Source organism: Thermobia domestica, chromosome 8 (genome assembly GCF_964235325.1).
Source record: "Thermobia domestica chromosome 8, izTheDome1.hap1.1, whole genome shotgun sequence".
Classification (NCBI taxonomy): Eukaryota; Metazoa; Arthropoda; class Insecta; order Zygentoma; family Lepismatidae; genus Thermobia; species Thermobia domestica.
In genome coordinates this window covers 16,915,470-16,938,756 of record NC_137461.1, presented here as the reverse complement: position 1 = coordinate 16,938,756, position 23,287 = coordinate 16,915,470, and the positions used below count along the sequence as shown (strand labels likewise).

Here is a 23,287-nt window from a genome sequence, read left to right as displayed (position 1 = left end):
GCATCTAGAAGTTTGAAATTTTGGACACTCACTCACTGCACCCCTTAGTATTTTTCAGATTTGTTTCAGATCTTTGTCTTTAAACAGAGGTGGTACAGAGGAATAAAAGTAAAAATATATATATATATATATATTCCTTAACAGAAAATCCCTTTTTTCGTGATTTTCCAGCCCCAGATAGCCTACACTATGGAGACATTTGAATGGTACCGTTTGAAACTCTGTATTATTGTGAAGAGAATAATGTAAAAATCATGATCCTTGGATAAATAGGGATGTCTGAGGAAATTTTTATATTACATCCGGGTCATCTGGTGTATTGTGGGGATGTTCTTAGCTCATTGTTAAATATTTTCCCCACCGTTACTATTCAAGATAGAAGCTTGAGATTTTGTACACATTTAGTACACCCTTAGTATTTCCAAGTTGATTTTGAGATCTGTGCGTTAACACAGGGGAGTCCAGAGGGGATCAAAATTAAAAAAAAAAAAAAAAATCAGAAAAAATCCCGACTTCTCTCAAAATTTTCCGCTTCAGGGAGATGACAGGGAAAATGTGATTGTTACTGTTTTAAAGGCTGTTCTATTCTGAAAGAGAATGAGGTGAGAACCATGATCCTAGGATAAATAGGGATGATGCTTGACTGAGTTTATAATTTAACACACAAAAAAAAAAGCCATAATTTAAAATTAAGAAACATTGTTTAGGATTGATATAGGTTAACGATTGGGGATTAATTCAAAATTCAACCCCAATAGTTTAACTTAAATGGCATAATTGGCATTTAATACTAATTCGTAATGCTTTTTCTTCCGTTCGCGACTTGTATTATACGAGGAGAAAGATTTGATTTAAATCAAAAAAATCGGTTTAAATCCAAAAAATCATGAAAAATGATTTTTTTGAAAAAAATCATGATTATTTTCCACCCTGGTTCATATCAGGACTAGTGCTTGGCCACGGAAGAACACTAATTTCGTTGTCCGCGAAGAATTTTGTCACAGCTTTGGCCCGGTGGCATGTGGCTCCATCATGTATAAAGATGAATTGTACGTCATCAAAAAAGAATGCAGTCTGAGAAAGCAGTTCTTCTTGAAGAACTTGTAGGTATTGGTCATGCTTCATTTTCCTCTCTACTATATACAGTCTTCCAGGCTCGAAGACAGAGATCACATCCCAGACCATGACTGAAGTAGCAAGCTTCACGGTTTGTTAGAGATATTCCATCTTGAATTCCTCCCCAGGTCGACGTCGCACATATTGTGAACATTCATCACACACGAAGACACATAATTCGTCACTAAAATACACTATTCTCCAATCGTCAGCAGTCCAATATTCTAGGCCCCGTGCCCATTCGAGGCGATTCTTTGCCATGATTGGAGTAGACACTAATTTTTGTCTTCTTTCTTGACCGCGTGCTTTTATTCCTTCGGCACAAAGAATCCTTCGAACACTTTCAGGCCAAATGTCTGCGCTATACTCAGCCATTTTTATGCTTAAGTCTCTTAGAAGTGGAAATTCTGTTTCCCAGAGCAATCTTTTAAGTTTTCTGATACCTCTTAGCGATAGCTTTGGTTTTCGCATACACTTTCCAACAAAGATTCTACTCACAGATTTTTGTTATATGCCAACTCTACTAGCAATGTGTCGCCGTGTATATCTTTCTTCTACCAGAATTATTTTAACTTCCACTTTACGCAGAGAAAGATCTTTTGCTTTTCCCATTATGCTGCGCTTACAGGACTTCACAGAATACAAGATTGATACACGAAACACGTGACGATCATTTTAAACTGACCCATTCGAACTGCTGAACGCTTTGAATGTCGTAACTTCTTGCGACAGCAACTACAACACTTCAGACTGTAACTTCTTGATAGGAACTACAATAGCTATCTACAACTGAAACAAGATTTTCCAAATTACCCTCGCACTAATGCCATCTGCTGTTCAACGGTGATATTACCACTTCAACTGCACAGTAAACAAATGAAGGATCCTATATTGGTGTTTTAGCCATTAAACTAAATGTTCTAGAACTCTGAAATTAGGACTCCTACATCAATATTGCATTTTTTGAGCATAAGTCTAATAATTTGAACACGTTTGTATAGTTGTCTTGTGAGAACATAATTTATTTATTTATTTTGAACAAATAACACGCTCCTAAAAATGTCTCTAGCTCACCAGATGAAAATATTATGATGTTTGAATAATAGTATTTTTATGGACACACTATATATATATATATATATATATATATATATATATATATATATATATATATATATATATATATATATATACAGGGTGTTAATGAACTATACCGACAAACTGTAAGAGGTGATTCCTCACATCAAAATAAGAGAAAAAGTTCATATGGACCTATGGTGAAAAGTGCATAGTTTCAGAGCTAGGAATGTCCAAAATTGCGAAAAAGCCAAATTTCAAAGGTCCTATTTCGAATTCGAGAAACTGTGCATGGTGGTCTTTATCAGCGTAAAGGAAACCAAGTATACACAATCCAAAAGTGCATATTTCGTCAATTTTCAAAAGGTGTACAGGGCATTTCCTACAGGGTGTAATTCTCACATATGCTCTCAATTGAGTTTTCAGATATACCCTGATTTCAAGGAGACTCCAAAGTAGGCAGGAGATGAGCCTTGACAACAATCGACATCCAGTACTTCGGAGGGAAGTCTAAAGTGTTAGGAAACGGCAGGTTTTTTTTTTATTATTATTATTATTATTATTAAATAACGTGTGATGCAATGTATTTCGTCACGGTATATTTCACTTTTTCTTCACTTATAAGCGTGAAAGAAAACATCGCACCATGCGTTTTCCCCGAGCAAGAGAGACTGTGCTGCTGACAATCCTTAAGACTTCTGACATCGAGCCAAAGGATCCCATGCTCACTGCTATCAAAGCCACTTTGGTTTGCCTACTTTGGACCAATCATGAAGTGAGAGCATATCTCAAAATTCGGTTGACGGCATGTCTGGGAATTTCATCCTGCAGGGAATAATCTGTACACCAATTAAACATTAATGAAATATGCATTTTTGGATTGTGAATGCGTGACTTATTTTACGTTGATAAAGACCACCATCCACAGTTTCTCGCATTCGAAATAGGACCTTTGAAATTTGGATTTTTCGCGATTTTGGACAGCCTTAGCTCTAAAACTATGCACTTTTCCCCATAGCTCCATATGAAGTTTTTCTCTTAATTTGGTGTGAGGAATCACCTCTTAAAGTTTGTCGGTATAGTTCATTAACACCCTATATATATAGTGTGTCCATAAAAATACTATAATACTTTAAAGTGGTATTACGTCACTTTGAATAATCGTATTTAAATGAAATTGGTCACATTTGAAAGACAAATGCAAATATTTTTGTGCATGTTAACAATGGACAACAATGCCAATAAATGAACGGGATCAAACACAGAAAAATTCACTCATGTTTACTTTGTCATTAGTCGATATGCGTTCATTGTTGGATATTTAGCAGGCAGCTGCTGTTTCTGCTGGAGGTCACTTGGGAAGCTTTTATGTTTTTCTACTATTATGCCGTAATGTGCTAACGTAAATTTATTTCTTTTCTTTGTTGTATTGTGTTGTTATTAAAGAATAAGTTTAAGGAGTTATGTGACCCTATAAGAACCAATTTCATTTAAATACGCTTATTCAAAAGCGACGTAATACCGCTTTAAATTATAATCGTATTTTTATGGACATGTTATTATGTTGAACATCATAATGTTATTTTCATGTATTATACAGTGCAGCCCACTTATAACAAACTCGGAAATAGCGGAATTATTGGATGTTTTGAACATAAATTAAATCCCCGTCACATCGCCTATTTAAAACATAGAAGAAATGATCGTAAACCGCTTATAGCGAAGTTTTCAGAACGTGATCACGTTTTCTTTGCTTCTGCTCGTGGATAACTCAGGTATCGCAAAAGTTGTTTTCATAGCTGTTGTCGCTTTGCAAGCCAGGCATGAGTTACTCCTTCTCCTCCCACTCAAGATGATAGCAGAAATCGCCCTGAGTGCAGATATTTTCAACAACGCGCGTCCACCAGAGTTCAAGGTCGAGATTAAAAATAAATCTTTGATTTCACTGGAGCTCATTGTGTTAGTCGCGGGAAGAAAGTGAGGTGCGTTTTTCGGCAGCTGAAAGATAGGAACACACCGCAGTTTTTTTTTTTTTTTTTTAATTAGGAAGTAGAAGCGACGCGACGGTGCTACGAACAGCAGCAGCCGCACGGTTCAGAAGAAATTACAGACTCCAGCAATCGTACTTGTACAGGTAGAAAGAACTACAATATGTACCTTAGGCTAGATAACAACGCAATTAATAAAATTATCTTCAGATGTAACGGTATACTGCTGTATATTCTTTTAAAAACGTATTTGCTTGTTATATAATCCTTTGTTTTTTCCATAATTCGGAAAAAAATACTTGAGTTTGTTTATAACGAAGTTCGGATATAAAGAACTCATTGCGTTGATCCCTTGAAATTCGTTATAAGTGGGCTGTACTGCATACTGTACTTACCTAATTTCTTTTCAAGTGGGGTAATTATGTGATGAAGCACAGTTTCATCCAAAGCAAAATGCTGTCCCACCTCATTTTCAAGTACTTCTGCTACCACGTCCAAAGTCACAAAATACAACACTTGAGATTTCACGGTGTAACCTGCTAATACTGACAGCTCGTCTAAGAAAGGCGATATATGATCTGAAAATTAAAACATATAATATCAACAATGAAGCAATATTAACAAAGAATATTGTATAGGAAATGGGAGAAATAGTCGATTTCCCTGACAACATATCCTATGTAAATACGAACTCAATTCAAGGCGCTCAATTAATTAGGCGGCAGACATCGGCATCCGTGATATTTCCTAAAGTAGGCGAGACGTCAATCAAACATATCGCCTGTTTATTTCAAGAGTGACATAACTCAAAATTCCCAACTTTTCAGGAGAAGAGTTTGAAAGTTTTGAAACACATTGAAAAAGACTAGGCGCAAGAGCGACAAAAGTGCTCTCTAACGCCCAGTTTTGGAAGTACATCTGTGAAATTTTTACCAGAGATAGACATCAAGAATAGCTTTCATTTTCTGCCCATAAGTCAATAAGGGCGATTTTTGAGTTTTGCCACTCTTGATATAAACAGACGATATATAGACGGATCAATTTTCTGTACTTTTCGCAAGCACACTGTCTAGTTACTGCATCCACAGCACGTGACTCGTGACATGATTCAGTGCTACCAGATACTATACATATGTTTCCATGGTGGAAGAGTAAATAACTGTGCATGTTTTACTTCAAATTCAAAGACAAACACAAGGAAATTATACCCATAAAATCTTTTTATAATTATAATCACTACTTCTTCAAAAATATACATTTGTAAGACTTATTATCTTCTCCCCCTCTCCTCTATTTTAAGAAAATTGTACGTGACAAAGCAAAATTAACTACATTTTTGGATTTCAAGGGTCAAAAACATAAAGAAAACGTTAACAGTTTCCGAAAATCATTCTAGAACAGTCTTATTAATTTTCAGATACAATTTCGGCAACCAATTCTGTTGTCACTGACTGCCAAGCACTTACTGAAGTACGTAAGCTTCACTAAGATTAATATGTTATTTTATTTAATTCTTACGAAAGGAAATACTAATATAAACAATATCTTTTTTTTTTTTTTTTTTTTTTTCAACTGCTGGTGATTTGCGATACACACTAGCTCATAATTTGAAAACTTTTAGTTTGGAGAGCTCAAATCTGGTGCGAGGGGGTCCATAGTTGTCCCAAACGAATTTGACTTAATTTGATTTTGAGTTTAACGTCCCGTTCAGCAGCGAGGCTATATGAGACGTGGATCTACTGATTAACGTGGAATCCGAACCACATGAGCTCCCGACGGGAATCGAACCCGGGCCTCCCACCCAAACGAATTTATGATGGACAACATGTTGTCTTGAGGGTTTTCTTGGGATTCTCCCGTTCCCCCAAAATTCTCATTCTAATAATTCTTTCATATCATTCACATTCAGCATTCGTACGCCTCCTTTAACGTAAAGGGCGTGCGACGTTAAACTACATACTTCACTTAATTTCATTTCATTTAAAAACTTCCTATCACATTATTATTATTATTATTATTATTATTATTATTATTATTATTATTATTATTATTATTATTATTATTATTATTATTATTATTATTATTAAGCTAGTGTGTAGTTCATGTCGCTTACTCTGAGGAAAGAGAGTAGTCTGAAAATATTTGAGAACAAGTACCTGAAAAGAATATTTGGACCCAAGAGGAACGGGAATGGGAAATGGAAGAAACCTCATAAGGAGGAACTACATAATTTATACCGTTTACCAAACATTGTTCACTGAATCTATGAGGCTCAGGTAGGCAGGTCATGTAGCCAGGATGGTAGGAAGTAGGAACGCTTTCAGTTTTAACTGGAAGACCAATCGCAAAACGTCCATTAGGAAGACCTAGGCGTACATGGGAGGACAATATTACGACGGATTTCGCAGAAATACGAATACGATGTAGAAACTGGATCCAGTTGGCTAAAGATAGAAGTCAATGGAGCATTGTCAATGTGGCATTGAACCTCCGGGTTCTATAGACCATACAGTTAATTAGTTAGAGCGTGTAGTTCATCGCCAAGAGTTAGAAAAAAGTTGATATTAGTATTTCCATTGACAAGGACTTATTTGAATAACATGTAATAATCTTTGTGAACCTATGTGCTTCAGGTTTTGTGTGGCAGTGAGAGGCAACATGTTTGGTTGCAGAAATTATACCAGCAAAGTAATAATCTAATTAGGATTCCCAGGGCATATATATATATATATATATATATATATATATATATATATATAAATCTTATCCAAACAGTGGCAGAATTTATCTTAGTTAAAGTTGGGAGGATATTTTACATAATATGAATGGATATATTCAATTTTTTCTTTCTTTCACTGCATACGATAACAGCCATTCTTGCGTTCAACCTTAATCATGGTTTTACCCCTAATTCTGGAAAAAATATTGCTAAATCTGCACAAAAATACAAACATTATCTAACATAGGAATAGAAACATCATTTTATGTCCTGGAAAAAAAAAAAAAAAAAAAACTTAAAATTTGTCGTACTATTCGACCTCATCAACGGAGCGAGTATTCAACCGTATCTACTAACAAACAAGCACTAAACTACTCACTTGAACGTAGTTAGTACCTGGCACACTTGAACACGTACTATTACAAATACGAAGTGGATTAGAAAGTTCATAGCCTGACTACGAAGGAAGCAATTATTTTATGTTTGTATACATTAGCCGCGTAGCTATATCCGGTTGGTAGTCATTGTGTAAAATTTCATTTCTCTATTGTTTCAAGTGAGGAGTTTATAAGGCGCTAAGTTGGCGGAAGTGACGGAAATTTGCGACATATTTATATTTATTTATTTATTGAACAAATTCCCAGATACAGCATAATTGTGCCATTTTACACAGGGAAATGTTAACAAGCAGGGGGAAAAGAAAAAGGATTTAAAAAAAAAACCAGTAAAAATAAATAACAACAGTAATATCAATAATATTAACAAAGAGTGCACAAGTAATATTATTTGGCCAGCACGCGCTTTATTGCTCTTTCAAACACCGGGTAGTTCGAAAACATGTCCACCTCACTAATTAGATTATTGTAATAGCTCGGTACTCGGCGAAAAAGAGACCTCTGTATAATTATCAACCTAGGGCGTGCAGATGGAATAGGTGGGTATTCCGGGTTTTGTGGGAAGGAACACGTAAGGGTAATTGTTGAATTAGGGTTTCTGATCTTAGGTTCCCATTAACTATCTTATGAAGAAACTTCAAATCAGAGTTATTTCTGCGTACTTCCGGCGTCTGGATATTAAGATATCACAATATTTCCTCCTTAGGAAAAGTGCGGGAACACGAAAACGTACTATTGCAATAAAGAAACTGAGAACAGACTCAAGTCTAGAGAGATGTGTAAGTGCAGCCATGGCCTATATGGGAGAGCAGTATTCGATCCGCATGGAGAAAATCGAGCATCAAGCTGTCATTAAGTACCTGTATAAAAAGAGCTTAACACCACAGGAAATTCATATGGACACGGTAGAGACACTAGGAAAATCCGCGCCCTCGTCCATGGTGAAAAAGAGGATAGCTGAATTTAAGCGTGGCAGAAACAGCTTTGAAGATGACCACTGGAGTTGCAGACCTTCAAAGTCGATCACTACAGAAAATGTCAATAAAATTTGTGACCTGATTTTGAATGACAGCAGAATCAAAATCCGAGAGATAGCTGAGACTGTGAGTATTTCCTATGAGTGAGCACAAAACATCGTCAACGAATTAAAGTTTTGTAAAGTGTCCGCGAGATGGGTACCCAAGTTGCTTTCAGTTGAACACAAACGCAATCGACTCACCCTTTTCCGTGATTGTTTGGAAATGTTTGAAAGTGATCCGGAGGAGTTTATTGGCAGATTTGTGACTATGGTACACCATCATACACCGGAATCAAGACAACAATCGAAGCAACGGAAATGACCTAGATCTCCTATCCCACAGGAAGCCAAACAAGTTTTGTCGGCAAACAAGGTTATGTTATCACTTTTTTTGGAGTGATCTTTTGGAGAACGTAAAAGACTGTAAATTTTGAATACTAATGCACCCTTCTGCGACGTTTGCATGAGGAAATCAGAATTAAAAGACTAGGAATGCTCCAAAGAAAGGTGTTGTTTCACAAAGACAATGCGCGCGTTCACACGTCTCTTGAATCCATGGCAGAAATTCATTCCTGTGGGTTCGAACTGTTGCCGCACCCGATCTATTCCCCTGATCTGGCCGCCTCGGACTCTCACTTATTTAGAAACTTGATCTTTTTTCGGAGGGGGTCAGCTATTTTCTTCGGATGCAGAGGTGAAAAGTGTTGTACTGGGATATTTTACAGGGCTCGAGGAAACATTCTTCAAAAGTGGTATGGAAGCGTTACCGGAAAAGTAGTATCTCGGTCAAGGGGGACTACGTGGAAAAATAAAACAAACTTTTCCAAACATTTTGTAATTTTGTAAGTCAGGCTACTAACTTTCCAATCCACTCACGTATTAAAAAAATTTCTGAGGACATAAATTGGTGTTCTTTTTCTACATTACTGTCTGTCCTCTCACACCTTTTCAAAATCATTAAACAGAAACATTACCAGCTACAGCCTGTTGAATGTCCCAATGTACTTGTAGTTTCACAGGTTCCGGATTAACTAACGTAAAGAGTAGATCATAATCTTTGGAGGGAGGCATTCGACGTTGGCCTATTTTGTCCAATCCCACTTTTGTTGGCATCATCATTGAGTTTACCATTTGCTCTGCAGAATTTTGTTGAAGGAGCCACGACGACAGGACACCTGCCAACTTCAGGGCACCTGCAAAATCAATTAAAAATTAAGAAAATGAAATAGGAATTTTTTTTTTCTTGGTAAGACATAAAACTAAAACATTTTTTCTATGACAACAATAAAATAAAGAATATTGCAATGTTCTGTAGGTAGAGGCAAAATAATGTACTCGGGAATTTAACCTTTCACCTTTTTATTATAAAAAATGTCTTATACAGGGTGTTTGAAAACAACACCGACAATGTTTGGGAGGTGATTCCTGACACCAAGATAAAATGAAAAGTATAGACCAACCTAGGTGCACAAATGCCTCCTTTCGAGTTATAGGCTGCGAAAACATGAAAAAATAAACTTTTAAGGTCCATAGCTTAAATACTATGGGACCTACCGTAGTCGGGTCAAGACTTTATTTAGGAATTAGTATGTACCCTATCCAAATATACATGTTTCAGAATCCTGAGGTACTTCCGGAACAACTTTTATAGAAGTAGTTGGTGAGTACTTCAAGTGACATGCCCATAGCCAAACTACCTCTATAAAAATTGTTGCGTGAGTGCCGCAGGATTCTGAAACATGCATTTTTGGATTATTCACATATTAGTTCTTAAGTGAAGTATTGACCCGACTATGGTAGGTCCCATAGTTTTGGACTTATGACCTTTAAAGTTAATTTTTTCATGTTTTCGGCAGCCTATAACTCCAAAAAGAAGCATTTGTGCACCCAGGTTGGTCTATACTTTTCGTCTTATCTTCGTGTCAGGAATCACTTCCCAAACGTTGTCGGTGTTTCGAAACACCCTGTATAAACTATTATACGGAGTTTTTACAGGAATCCTCCCAAATGTTGTCGGTGTTGTTTTGAAACACCCTGTATAAACTATTATACGGAGTTTTTACGAGTTTTGTCTAAGTATTCGATCACTCTAAAAGGCTCTCAGTGCCAAACTAGGTGTAGGTATCTCCTCCGCCATACGATGTTGCCTTCGATAGAAAGGATGTTTGTCTTTGCCCACAATGGCCTCAGTCGGAATAGGTTATACTTCGTAGCTCGTAACAGGCCCGGGAATAGTTTTTAAAGGCTCTCTCCGTAGCCTATGGTGACCTTGGGAGAAGGGTTCGGTACGTGAATTCTCAGCACTGGTACTAATAACTTCTTGGTTCCGTCGCTGGCTTATATAGCCGTCTTTTTGGAGGGAGAGCCTCTGGAGGGATTGTCAGATTTCTTCGTGGCTTTCCGTATCTCTTCGTTTCGTCCTGTCGTCTCTTGGTCCCGTCGCTGGCATATGTAGCCGTCTTTTTGGAGGGAAAGCCTCTGGAGGGATTGTCGGATTTCCTTGTGCCTTTCCGTATCTCTTCGTTTCTTCCTGTCGTCTGTCACTGTTTATAATGTTAAAAAAAAAAAAAAAAAAAAAACGGTTTATAGTGAAAACATGCGGCTTATAGTATGTGAGGATGTATGGATCCTTGCAATATTTTCTACAAAACTGATTGGTTAGTTTGGAGTTTAGCATCCTTTTCAGCACCGAGGCAAACTACTGTGTTGGTTCTTGTTGCTTCACTGAGAATGGGAAAAGGAGTAGCAACGGCGTCGGCTTTAATTTTCGTGGAAGGTAGGGGCAAACGGAGTGGCAGAAAAATTTTGGGGGGGAAGTTTATTTTAATAGCGAAAAGGATAGTTTTATAATACTTGACCTACGTCTGATGAGATGTAGGGGGACAGATGTAGCTACCACGGGGTGGCCATTCCCTTTATACTTCTTCTGGCGACATCGCTGAAAAATATATTGTGGGGTAAGAGAAACCAGTTGGAAATAAATGTACCAAATGAACCAAAATCAACAGGAACTGTTAAACAGAAAAAAAATATAAAATTTCTTTATCTCTCAATTTAGAACTCATACAAATACGAGGGCAGTTCGGAAAGTAACCTCCGATTGGTTATAAAAGAAACACCAAAATCAATAACAAGAATTCATCTGAAAATTACTTCTTTTCTCTTTTTTTCAACATAGTTTCCATAAACATTCAAGCCCTTATCATATCCCTGCACTAGCTTAGAAATTCCATCAGCATAAAAATCTCCCGCCTGTGACTGCATCTTTCAGCTCAGCATCATCACCGAAGCGCTGAGATCCAAGCCACTTCATCATTTGCATGGAAATTTATGGAAATTCATCGGAAAGCTCCGAGATTGTGAAACGTCGATTTTCACGAACTTTTCTACCAATTTTCTGAACGAGTTCCTCAGTGACTACTGATGACCTGCCACTCCTCTCTTCGTCATGAATGTTTAGATTCACGAACAACTCCTTCACTCATCACACTTGGTCCATACACGGCACAAAGTTCCCGATCAATAGCTGCTGCCGAATAATGTTTTGCCGTAAGAAAACGTATAACAGCTCGCACCTCGCACTTGGTGGAGTTTTCTATTGCAGCACACACTTTGAGACACTACAAAAGTGGAAATAGTTATCAGATATAATCACCGGCACGTAGCATGCCAGCTCAACGTTAGAATGTGCTGGCCGAGGCGAGTTTCCACATTATTCTGTTGCAGGGTTGGCAGGGGTAGTTAGCTACTTTGCACTGCAGAGTGTACGTTAGAGTGTCTCAGAGTTATGAGGTATGCGTATGCTATAAAACACAACCACAATATTCTAGTAAATACGCGAAAATATTGTCGCTCACATACTGGAATTATGTTTGTTACACAGTATTGAATAATGTAGGGACGTGAAATTTTCGTTATTTTCTGCCCAAAGGAGGTGTTTTTTTTTTTTTACGACAATCAAATTAAAGATATACAGTGTTATTTATTTTAAATCGTGTTATTTTTCCGGATAGTTGTAATAAAATTTTAACATATTACGCATTTTCCCGGATTAAAATATAAATGCCATCATTTTGAATGAAATGATGCACTTCGATCTCAAAATAAATTTTAAGACAGAAATACACACACACACATGTCAATATTAATTCATTTTTATTATTTCTACTATAAAGATTTTTATTTATCTGGTATTAATCCCTCCGTGATTGACTGTACTTGCTGTTATTGGATGCTAGAATAATTGCCTAAGGCTGGCAGCACTGCCGGTTACTGGAAAGATGACTGAAGATAGGATCGCTGTTCGGAATTTGTCTGCTTTTGCAGTTATCTTAAGCTGCCATGCTACGTGCCGGTCACTACAACCTTCACTCTAACACGGTTTGATGCAGACTGATCTACCGCCCACGTCTGTGCAAAGATGAGTAGCACTGGCCCCACTACTTCACGCACAGCGACCAATCAAAGGTTGCTTCCCGAAGGTGCCTCGTATAAACTAAAAATACACTGAAAAGGCAACATGACTCGTAACAACCACAGTTACTTGCGTCTTTCATCAGACACAAAACGCTCTCGTCTGTTCTGTATGATAAACATATTGATTACTATACAAGCTGCCACATAACAGAAATATTTACATGACTTATATGTTATCCTGTAGGATATTTTTCATTAATAGTTGTATAAAATTATAAACACATGGTCACAACTTATTCCAATTAAGCTTAGAATTCAGATGCAAATGCTTACCTGCTTCACTTGAAAAATACACAGTCCGTCTTAATCCAACGACAACTTCACTGGACGTGAAGCGACTGAAACCAGGGACTTCCAGCAACAGAATACTCCCGTGGGTTGTCGGGTGAAACGGAATGCTCTCCAAATCTTGGAGGCTTTGGCAGCTGCCTACAGCTTGTCTTTCTTCTAGAGTTGCAAGATGCGGCTCGAAATTCACCTTAAACAGTTCTGCAGAGACCAAATAATACATAACAAATATTTGAAAGGCAATTTTAAGGGTAATTTCTATAAAATTGTTCAATTGTGGTGTTCTTCAGAAATGGTTATTTTAAAACTAGCCGTTTAAAAATAGCTGAGTTCTCAATGTAACAAAGTTCCATAATAATCAAGGCCAGCTCTACCATATGTGTAACACGTGCATTTGTACTGAGCGGCAAAATCTGTCATAACTATAGTATTTAAAATAAATATTTCTTGTTGAAAACAGACTTCAAGATGATGGTAGTTAAATTTACTAAGCTGACCTTCTATTTGAATACCACATTCATAGATCATGCTTAGGTCGCATTAGTTAAGGTCACATGGACTGTGCTAAAGCAAATGGTCAAACAAATTCCAGCATGTTGTCAAATACAAAAACTAAATTCTCAAACAGTAGCGAACACCTGTTCTATTTAGAGTAGTTATGACAGTTCTGATATGAAAACTAGGTTGTCTTTGTCACAAATAAGTTCCTTATCATTGAAGGTGAAAACAAGTTTTTATATATATATATACACAGATGCAGAAGGAAAATCAAGAAATAAAGATAAAAGAGCTAGTTGCACTTGAATTCCAAACTGCTATATTTTGGTTAAAGCAAGATACTGAATTTCATAAAAAGGATTACCATCTTTTTTCTGAAGGTGTGTTTGCTTCATCTCTCATTAGCATAACAGATTATTTATTTAAAGAAAAAAAAAAACAGACAGAACGAAATAGTATTTGTAGTGTTTAGGCCTTTCTGAATGCTTGTCTCTTTCCTTATATTTCGTTGTTTATGATAGGTAGCATACTTAAAATCGTGGCTTTTAAGATTTGTTCTTCCTGGAGAGAGGGGGGGGGGAGAGGCCAATGATGTCATTGCTTAGGGTCGACCCTGACAACAATCATGTTTATTACACATAATTTGTCCACAAAATGAAATTTGAAAATATCTGATATTATTTGCTTACTATTATTATCACATTATTACTGTTTGAGAACGACTTATATTTTGTTCCTAAATAATCTGAAGTTTGAACAATGGAAATAATGGAATAACAACAACAAAAAAGTAACTTACTTGAAGTTTTGAAGATATTCTCCAAATCAGATTTCAACTTTTCCACTCGAACATCAGCATATCCCATTATAGTGACATTTAATGTCAATTTGATCTTAATATTTTCCAAGTTGGATATTCTGTTATATGGCAGTGGAACTCGGTATACTTCTGTAGTTTTCCACCATAACGGAACGCCAATCACAATTAAAATGAATGCAAAGCCAATGGCTGCGTAAATACGGGAGTCTTCTGAAATGAGAACACGTTTTATTAGTACAGAACTATGGTATACAGTAGTTTGTATGTTTTAAGCATAAATCCCTACGTAACATGATTAAGCATGAACCTATAATATTAGACGTAAACTGATAACAATCCCATTCGGTGGTAAGACATATACAAATGTCAGAGAAGAGCTACGTGAGCAAAAAAAATAGTAAGTGCATGCTACGTTGCGAAAATTTTAAACTGGCGTATGTATAAATGAAATTGAAATAATTATATGTACGAGGGCTGTCGTGAAAGTAACATATTTTAAAATGAAAAAAAAAAGTAACAGAATGAACAAACCCAATTGTATTATATACATTTGAAAGGTAAACTCTTAAGCAATTTTTCCACATAATCGCCATGCAAATTAAGGCATATATCATACCGTAGCACAAGTTTTTCAATACCACAGCGGTATATGCAGTTCGGCGTCAATATCAAAGCATTGTGTAGCGAGCCATGTGTTCATCGTTGGCAAGAGGTAGTAGTCGCTCGGCGCTAAATCCGGGTGTATACGGTGGGTGATCGAACACCTCCCATCCAAAACCATCCAAGAGCTCTTGGGTACGTTTGCCCGTGTGTAGACGTGCCTTGTCGTGGAGAAAAAAAAAATCGTAGACAGCCTTCGTATATAAACAAGGAGATTTTTGTCTATCTGTATAAGCACTGTGACTGTAAAATGGACTTGCTAGTAGATTCTTTGGCTGGCGAGTACTTGCAAACAAGATTTTTCAAACCCTGTATCCTATATATATATATATATATATATATATATATATATATAAAATACACTTCCTTTCACTTACTGTCACTGTCCTGGTAACAGTGGGCAAAATGGGCTAGCAAGTGAAAAGCAGTGTTTTTATAGTTATTTTGAAGCTATGCAACTAAATTAAATACTTATTAGCCTAAAAAAGAAAGAAGATGAACTACGAAAACCTGAAGGATTCGCTCTCCCTTGCAGGCCCGTATCCAGAGGGGGTCTACGGGGGGCCAGGGGCCCCCTAAAATTTTTACGGTAGGCTTGAAAATGAACTATAATATAGTTAGATTGGCACCCCTACATTTTTGGGCTGGCTACCGGCCTGCTCCCTTGATAGAAGTCTACACCCTGACGAAAACCACAGGAAAAGTATAGTGGTCGAAAAGTCGATAAAAATATAAATAAGTACATAAACTTCACGCAAATCTAAGGTAACAAGTTTAATTTCATTCTGCTACACCTGATGTATAGTTTGAAGTCAAAGCTCCACCAATCACATGCGTTTTGTATTTGACGGCAAGGCTAGCGATAAAATTATCACGGTAAACCCATGGTTAATGCTTAAATATATATATATTTCCAGTGGAGTCTCTTGAAGAAAGTCATACATATCGTTAAAAATTGGAACTCTATCGCTGCGGGCTGGGAAAGAATAACTCGTCTTCACTTCAGAATGTCTTACAAAAGCTGAATATTGCAGTTATCTAAACATAAATACAAGTCACACTGCAATATTATATATGATAAATGGGCGTGCGATATACAAGGTTCAATGATATACACGGTGAAAAAAGTGCACGGCTGGACTGATAGTTGAACCCGGGTCTCGGGCTTCTCGTGCCGATATGTTAATCTCTAAGCTTCCTTGTCCAGTACCTGAACAGCCACACGTTTGTGCCCAGACACTCAGACAACAGGAACTGTGCACAACTTCTGTTGTGCTTGAACAACTGAGTGTTTAAAATTGAAATCTCACTTTGTGCCCGAACCGATACTCCCACTTAGGATTTCAAAATGTAGAATTAATATAGTACGTGTTTTCGGAATACTTGGGACTATTTCTCTTTCACAGGACTAAAAACTTTTTTTTTTTTTTTTTTTAAGTTATATTCCTGTTTACATTTTATAGAAACGTTACATGGCCACAGAACGAACCGAAATAGAGCGAAAAGTGAAATCATAAATGGGAGCACCGATTGGGATACAAGGTAAAATTTTAATAATATGTAATCCATAGCGTCTATTGTAACCCAGTTTCTATATTACAGAACGCCTATGATATTGAATTAAAACTCCTATTATCTGAAAAATACGAGGAAATAGTAGACCAAATCCTCTATACGTCCGAATTCAAGAGATACAATATATAATAGTGTAAAAATAATAATGATAAAAGATTATGTACTATTTCAAGCGATGTATAACGCAATGTATATGAAAGCTTCTATCATAATGTAATGAAATCTTTTCAAGGCATTAGCTGTCAAATGAAAAACAAAACTGTATTTCTAGCCTCAACTTGACTTCTACCAAATATAGGCCTATGTACAATATTTTAGCGGCCAGTGCTAAGCTTTGGCAAAACGGTAGAGAGAGTTTTTTTTTTCTGGAGGGGGGGGGGGCGCATGGAAACATAACGGTGACACTAAAACTAATTTTTGAATAATTAAGTTTCTTTCACTAATTATCTTTTAATGCCTCGAGACTTTTATTTTTTTGGCACTTGCCCACCAACTGTGTATAGATTTATAATATACCATAAATATAGGCCCTACTTTCAAACTCACACGTTAGAAAAACAAGTGTGAAAAACCACCAGTGATCTGTACTATGTTGTAAGTACAAGCTGCTTTATATCTATCCGGTACAAGGCAAGACGAAGCTGAGTAATTTTACGGTTAAAATGAATGATTACACATGAAGAAGGGTTGTCTAGGATATTTATTTCCTCTGGCGGAGTATTTCTGCATGGTGGATGTAACAAATCTGCATTTTATGTTTACAAGTATTGAATTACTAGTGTAAACCATTACAAATGCACTAGTAAACCATTACAAATGTACTAGTAAACCATTACAAGTACTCTAAAATACGTAATTTTATGCAATATTATTTTATTATTATTGTTTTTGTTTATGCGCATACTCTCCGACCCTGAAGCACCTGCTCTTTACGGACACCCCCTACTCGGGCTTCCCTGTTGCGCGCCTACCTTGATTCGGTTAGATAGTATTCTCATTTTAGTGGTCAAGTAACACAAGCTGGTATGTGTTTCTTGCACAGTAGTTTAGATGGCGTACGTTGGACGCGTATTAATACCTTGGGCTGATATTTACAATCTTGCACATATAATATTTACAGTGTGTTACTTACTTTACAAAATACAGCTGAGCTAGGGACAGCTAGCGAAGGAAGTTAGAAGCCTCCAGGGCCCTTGTGTGTATACTTATCACAATTTAAACAAAAACAAGGTACTCGGTTCTGGAACCATGATACGAAAAAAAATGAAATGAAATCTTTGAGTTTTACGTCCCACGTTATGCCGGTTAGGCTAAAGGAGACGGTGATGATGAGTGATGAATGAAATGGTGGAATGAAGAAAGTGGGAGGAAACGGGAGAACCCTGAGAAAACCCATGTACACGGTGTTTGTCCACCACAAAGTTCACTTGGCGGGGACTGGGATCGAACCCGGGACCCCAAGCACCAGAGGTGAACGCTCTAACACTGAGCCACCGCGCCCCCAACCATGATACAAGTTGGGTAGATACTAAATGCCATCCATACCTACAAAGGGAAGTTTAACAGTTTGCACGTATACTTCCAGTTTGTATACTTGGGAATGCGCTAGGGTAACACCAGTCCAGAACATCTTAGAGAATTATTTGAAGCAAGGAAAGGGATTACCGGTATTTTGACCAGGGTGGATTGATTTAAATCAGTCTGATTTAAATCACGATTTTAATCAATCTGACTTAAATCACGATTTTAATCAAGATTTAAATCACTTGATTTTTTAAATAAAAATCGTTGATTTCAATCAAATTCCGAATTAAATTAATTTAAAGTGAAGATAAGTAAAATCCCGTTTCTGTTCTATTATTTCGATTATGGAAGATGATAATCATAATACAATGAGACTCAAATGTGTGTAAGCGCAATATGAAAACGAGTATCATGCAGAGGATGATTAGGAAAAATCCCGTTTTGAACCTACTTCCTTCTCTTCGTAACATACGGTTTTTAAATCGTTAACTATTCCAACGGGGAAACCACCATGGGCATTTAAGACGAAAATTATTTTGTGTTCACGTCTATTTCTTTGTTTCCAGGTAATAGGGGCGTATTTAGAGGGGTCCGATCCCCCCTCCAAAACAAAATAAAAATAAAATAAAAGACAATTAAAATTTTCGTCGAAATTTATGTACTAAATACATAGAAGTTCCTCGGAATCGTAGTGCGGCAAATTTTGGATGCGTTAAAATATCAAATAATACTTTTGATAAAGTGAATACTTTCAAATATCTAGGATAAATATTAACAGACGAAAACGATATTTACGAAGGAAATAAATGTCAACTGAAAGCAGGGAATTCGTGTTATTATTCAGTTCAAAATCTCTTGTCGTCGCGAATTCTGTACAGGAATTTGAAGCTTAAAATACATAAAACGGTAATCATGCCTGTTGTTCTGTATGGTTGCGAAGTATGGTCGCTTACAATGAGGGAAGAGCATAGACTGAAAGTATTTGAGAATAAGATCCTGAGATGAATATTCGGACCCAAGAGGAACGAGAATGGCGGAAACTTCATAACGAGAAATTACATAATTCATACGGTTTACCAAACATTGTTGGGGTCATCTAGTCTAGGAGACTCAGGTGGGCAGGTCATGTAGCCAGGATGGAAGAAAGTAGGAACACTTCCAAAGTCTTAAGTAGAAAACCAATGGAAAAAGACCATTAGGAAGATCTAGACACAGATGAGAGGACAATATTAAGATTGATTTAGCAGAAATAGGAATACAAAGTAGAAACTGGATTCAGTTGACTAAGGATAGAAGTCAGAGCTTTTGTGAATGTGGCATTGGACCTCCGGGTTCCATAGAGCATAGAGTTAGTTACTTAATTTTAGGCGAAGTTTATGTACTTTATATGTATTTCGTGCCACTAGCTAGTTCCGAGTTTTTAAAAATATGTCCCTGCCAAATATCAGTAACTTTAGTGAAAAGAAAAGTGTCATGTTGATAAATATTGCTGTACTTTTTCTTTAATGCTTAAGAAACATTGTTTGGGATTGAAATAGGTTAGCGATTAGGAATTAATTCAAAATTCAACCCCAATACTTTTACTTCAATGGCATAATTGACATTTAATAATAATTCCTAATGTTTCTTCTTCAGTTTGCGACTTGTATTATACGAGGAGAAGGATTTGATTTAAATAAAAATCATGATTTTTTTTCCACCCTGATTTTGACTCATTATTCTGCACCTGCACCGAGACAGGCGCATTAGCGATGTTGGTAAACTCGTACAAGAAGAGAATTGCAAAACACACTCACCAATTTGTGCTAGGCGGTCACTACAAGCTAGCTTTGCATTACAATTGCATAGTACGGAACAGGGGCGGATCCAGGAAAGCGATCAGCCCCCTCCAGAAGAGGTAACTTTATTTTATATACAAATAAAACCCATCCCAGAGTTTGGAGCTCTTAAAAGTAGCTCTAAGTAGCAGTATTACAACCCCCTCCCCCTTCAGAAGTCCGTCATGGATAAGCCCCTGGTATGGAACCACAATTTTCAACGCTATTCTATATTTAAGATTGATCTACATGTTTGTCACATACATAAACAAATCCTTAAACATTACTCTTCCTCTAAGAATTAACACATTTTAAATAATAATAATAATAATAATAATAATAATAATAATAATAATAATAATAATAATAATAATAATAATAGTAGTAGTATCCAATATTTTTAATCAGCAACAATATAAATTGTGAACTATTATTTCTAGTGTTGCCTTTAAGTTTAACCTGAACGGTCCTGTGTATTTGGCCGAAGTACAAGTGTATTACTTTCGTTGAATTGAATGCGATACGGATACGGTAAAAATAGCAAGATAGTAAAAACATAGGGATTATTGAACTCACCCTCTTCTGAATTATCATTCTCTGTGCCTTTGTTTTGTTCTTGTTTACCACCCATACTGAGCAAGTTTTAAGTATATACTTATTATCAACTTGCTATTTTCCTTTTACTCATTGCTCGTTAACTGCTAGTGCAAAGGAAAATTCACATACAGGAAAACAAAAGAGAAACGATTTGTCTTCTTCTTCTTCAAAGATGAAACATTGGCCCTCTGATATATCTCCTCTGAGCGGTATTGTAGGTTACTCTAAAAAGAAGCATAGCAATACTTAAACTTCACATGATTTCGAGAATCCTTTGATTAAATATAGATTGTCGTGCTAGCTGAAAATTCCAAACGAAAACAATGAACTTCTTGTTTGATTTACTCGTTAATTTGCCTAACAGTTTACCAGTCGTCATTCACAGGTAAAAATCGCATCCCTCATTTTAGATAACATGGGAATTCGCATTTGGTTAAATTCTCTTTTTGCTCAACGATCTTATAAATTAGGATATATCCCTATCAGCAGATCTGACACGGATAAAAATGCATAGGAGATCACACACATAAAAGATATCACTAAATATAATAATTACTTGTTAGGATAAACAACTAAGATGTGCTTCAATACAGAAGCAGCTCCAGAACCTTCTTGAGTGGAAGGCCCTAATGTGGAAATAAATTAGATATTTTTCCCTTTTCTTTATGTTGCTAAGTTCAGGTTGGTATATTTACTTTTCAAGTTCGGTAGATCTACTTCGAAACTTTGATGTTTCTACATAATTATAATATATTTGTTTGGTCTTTTTTTAATTGTATCGCTTATTAACAGGCCTTTCTACTTTCGTTTTACTCTGAAAGGAATAATATTTTGAGCATAAAACTTAATGGATGGGTTGTAGCTTTCAACATTTCAAATTATTAAAGTAAGAAACGGAAAGAAAATAATTCGTATTTTTATACAACTTCTTAAAAAAAAAGAAGAAGAAAAAGTATGATCATTTCAGACAAATTTGTTTCTTATTCCTTCATAATTTCTGTTCTATACATTACAAAAATATACAACTGTATACACCTAGTTTTTAACTAGGCTACATGATCCTGCTGTAACAGGATCGAAACCAGAAGTTTTGAAAGGGAGTAACTACAGAAAATTTCAAGACCTACTCCATTATAAATTCCATTCTAAAACTTGTATAAAAATATTATTTTCACCTAAAAATGTCATGATTAGGGCTCTCAGATCTTCAGACTAAGAAGTCGGACATCCCATGAAAATTTACAGTAAAAACCTGAACATTATGCGGTGGCGGCGATTGGACGTTAAAAGTGGGGGGAGTGGTAAGACATGATCTGAATATTTGTATATCAATGTTAGTTTTCCTTGTTTCTAACACTTTGTTTGATAAAAGGTTGTATAACTAATAGGATATTATCTTTTTCAGTTAAAATACCATATATAGTATTTCATGTTTTATTAAGTAAATTGACAAGAGCAACGCAAATAGGTGCTAGCACTTTGTGCTCTTAAACAACGAAGGGGTAAAGAGAGATTTGATTCCTTGCTCATGAACATCTTAAACTTTTGTCTGGAAAATTGTATGATCAGATTATTTAATAACAAATTTGCAAAACAAATAAATACAAAAGATAATATTAATCATAGTAATGAACAATGAGGCTTGTTTTGTAGAAGTTCTATTGAACCTAGGGATTAATGAACAATTTATATTTCTAATTTCACACATGCCATTAAATGTATGATATTACTCTTAGAAAATGAAAGACAGTAAATATTACAAGCATATGCTACGACATTTAAATAAATACGTAATTGCAATGTTAATTGCTTTGAATTGCAATTAAAATGCAATTCCTGTAGCTTTCTTAACTCCACAGAAAACAAATAAACAATAGGTACTCACGCAACGGCAAATATTATATGGCATCATTTTTTCTATAAACCAGTAATACATACAAAAACTTTACATTTCCAAATGAATCTATATACATTAAGGGATCACTTCAAAAAAAGTAGAGGGCACTGCTCCCTCTTGCCCCCCCCCCTAATCGCCCCCACTGACTCTATGAAAAGTAACAAGATTGTTGTAGTTACGCGCTTGCTTTCTGCTGAAAGAGCAGAATTAAATTAATAGGTCAACCAGCGCTGCCACAGTCCTATCTCTGGAGTGGGCTGAAAAATAGTACCAAATTGAAACAAAAAGGGCTGAATTCATTATTTTATACCAGTGTAATACATGGCTCTATATTAACAAGAAACTAAAAGAGGTGAAGTTCTAAAACACTCCCACCCCTTTCTTCCAAGACTGCAAATCAAGAAAGTACTCTTTTTAAAAATACTTTTTTAAAAACATCCAAATAGAAAGAACCCGAACAACCTTGGAAGTAGATGAAACTTTTGTTGCGCATAGGAAGTATAACAGAGGCCGCAAATTAAAAGGGAAAACAGTTATCATCTTCGGTATGTATTGTAACGAAACCAAACGCGTCTCTATTTCAATGTAACCAATAAACCAAAACGGTATTACGGCCATATATATATATATATATATATATATATATATATATATATATATATATATATATATATATATATATATATATATATATATATATATATATATATATATATAATATAAAACTAGGAACAAATTAATCATCTCCGAGTTCGAGTGTAAACAGTAGCCTACGTTATAATAAAATATTAAATATAAATCATTGCTCCTTATTCTCGCTCA

At 36.0% G+C, this 23,287-nt stretch overlaps 1 protein-coding gene across 1 annotated transcript in view; it reads right to left on the bottom strand.

Annotated features, from left to right (window-relative positions):
• PIG-S (phosphatidylinositol glycan anchor biosynthesis class S) overlaps positions 1-20,709 on the bottom strand; it is a 75,510-nt gene extending 54,801 nt beyond the window's left edge. Inside the window, exons 1-5 of the mRNA XM_081768142.1 lie at positions 20,548-20,709; positions 14,375-14,605; positions 13,063-13,278; positions 9,288-9,506; positions 4,577-4,759 (exon numbers count right to left, since the gene is read on the bottom strand). Coding sequence (XP_081624268.1) covers positions 4,577-4,759; positions 9,288-9,506; positions 13,063-13,278; positions 14,375-14,605; positions 20,548-20,602 — 904 coding nt within the window. The 5' untranslated portion in view covers positions 20,603-20,709. The remainder of the gene's footprint in view (positions 1-4,576; positions 4,760-9,287; positions 9,507-13,062; positions 13,279-14,374; positions 14,606-20,547) is intronic.
• Positions 20,710-23,287: the final 2,578 nt, after the last annotated feature.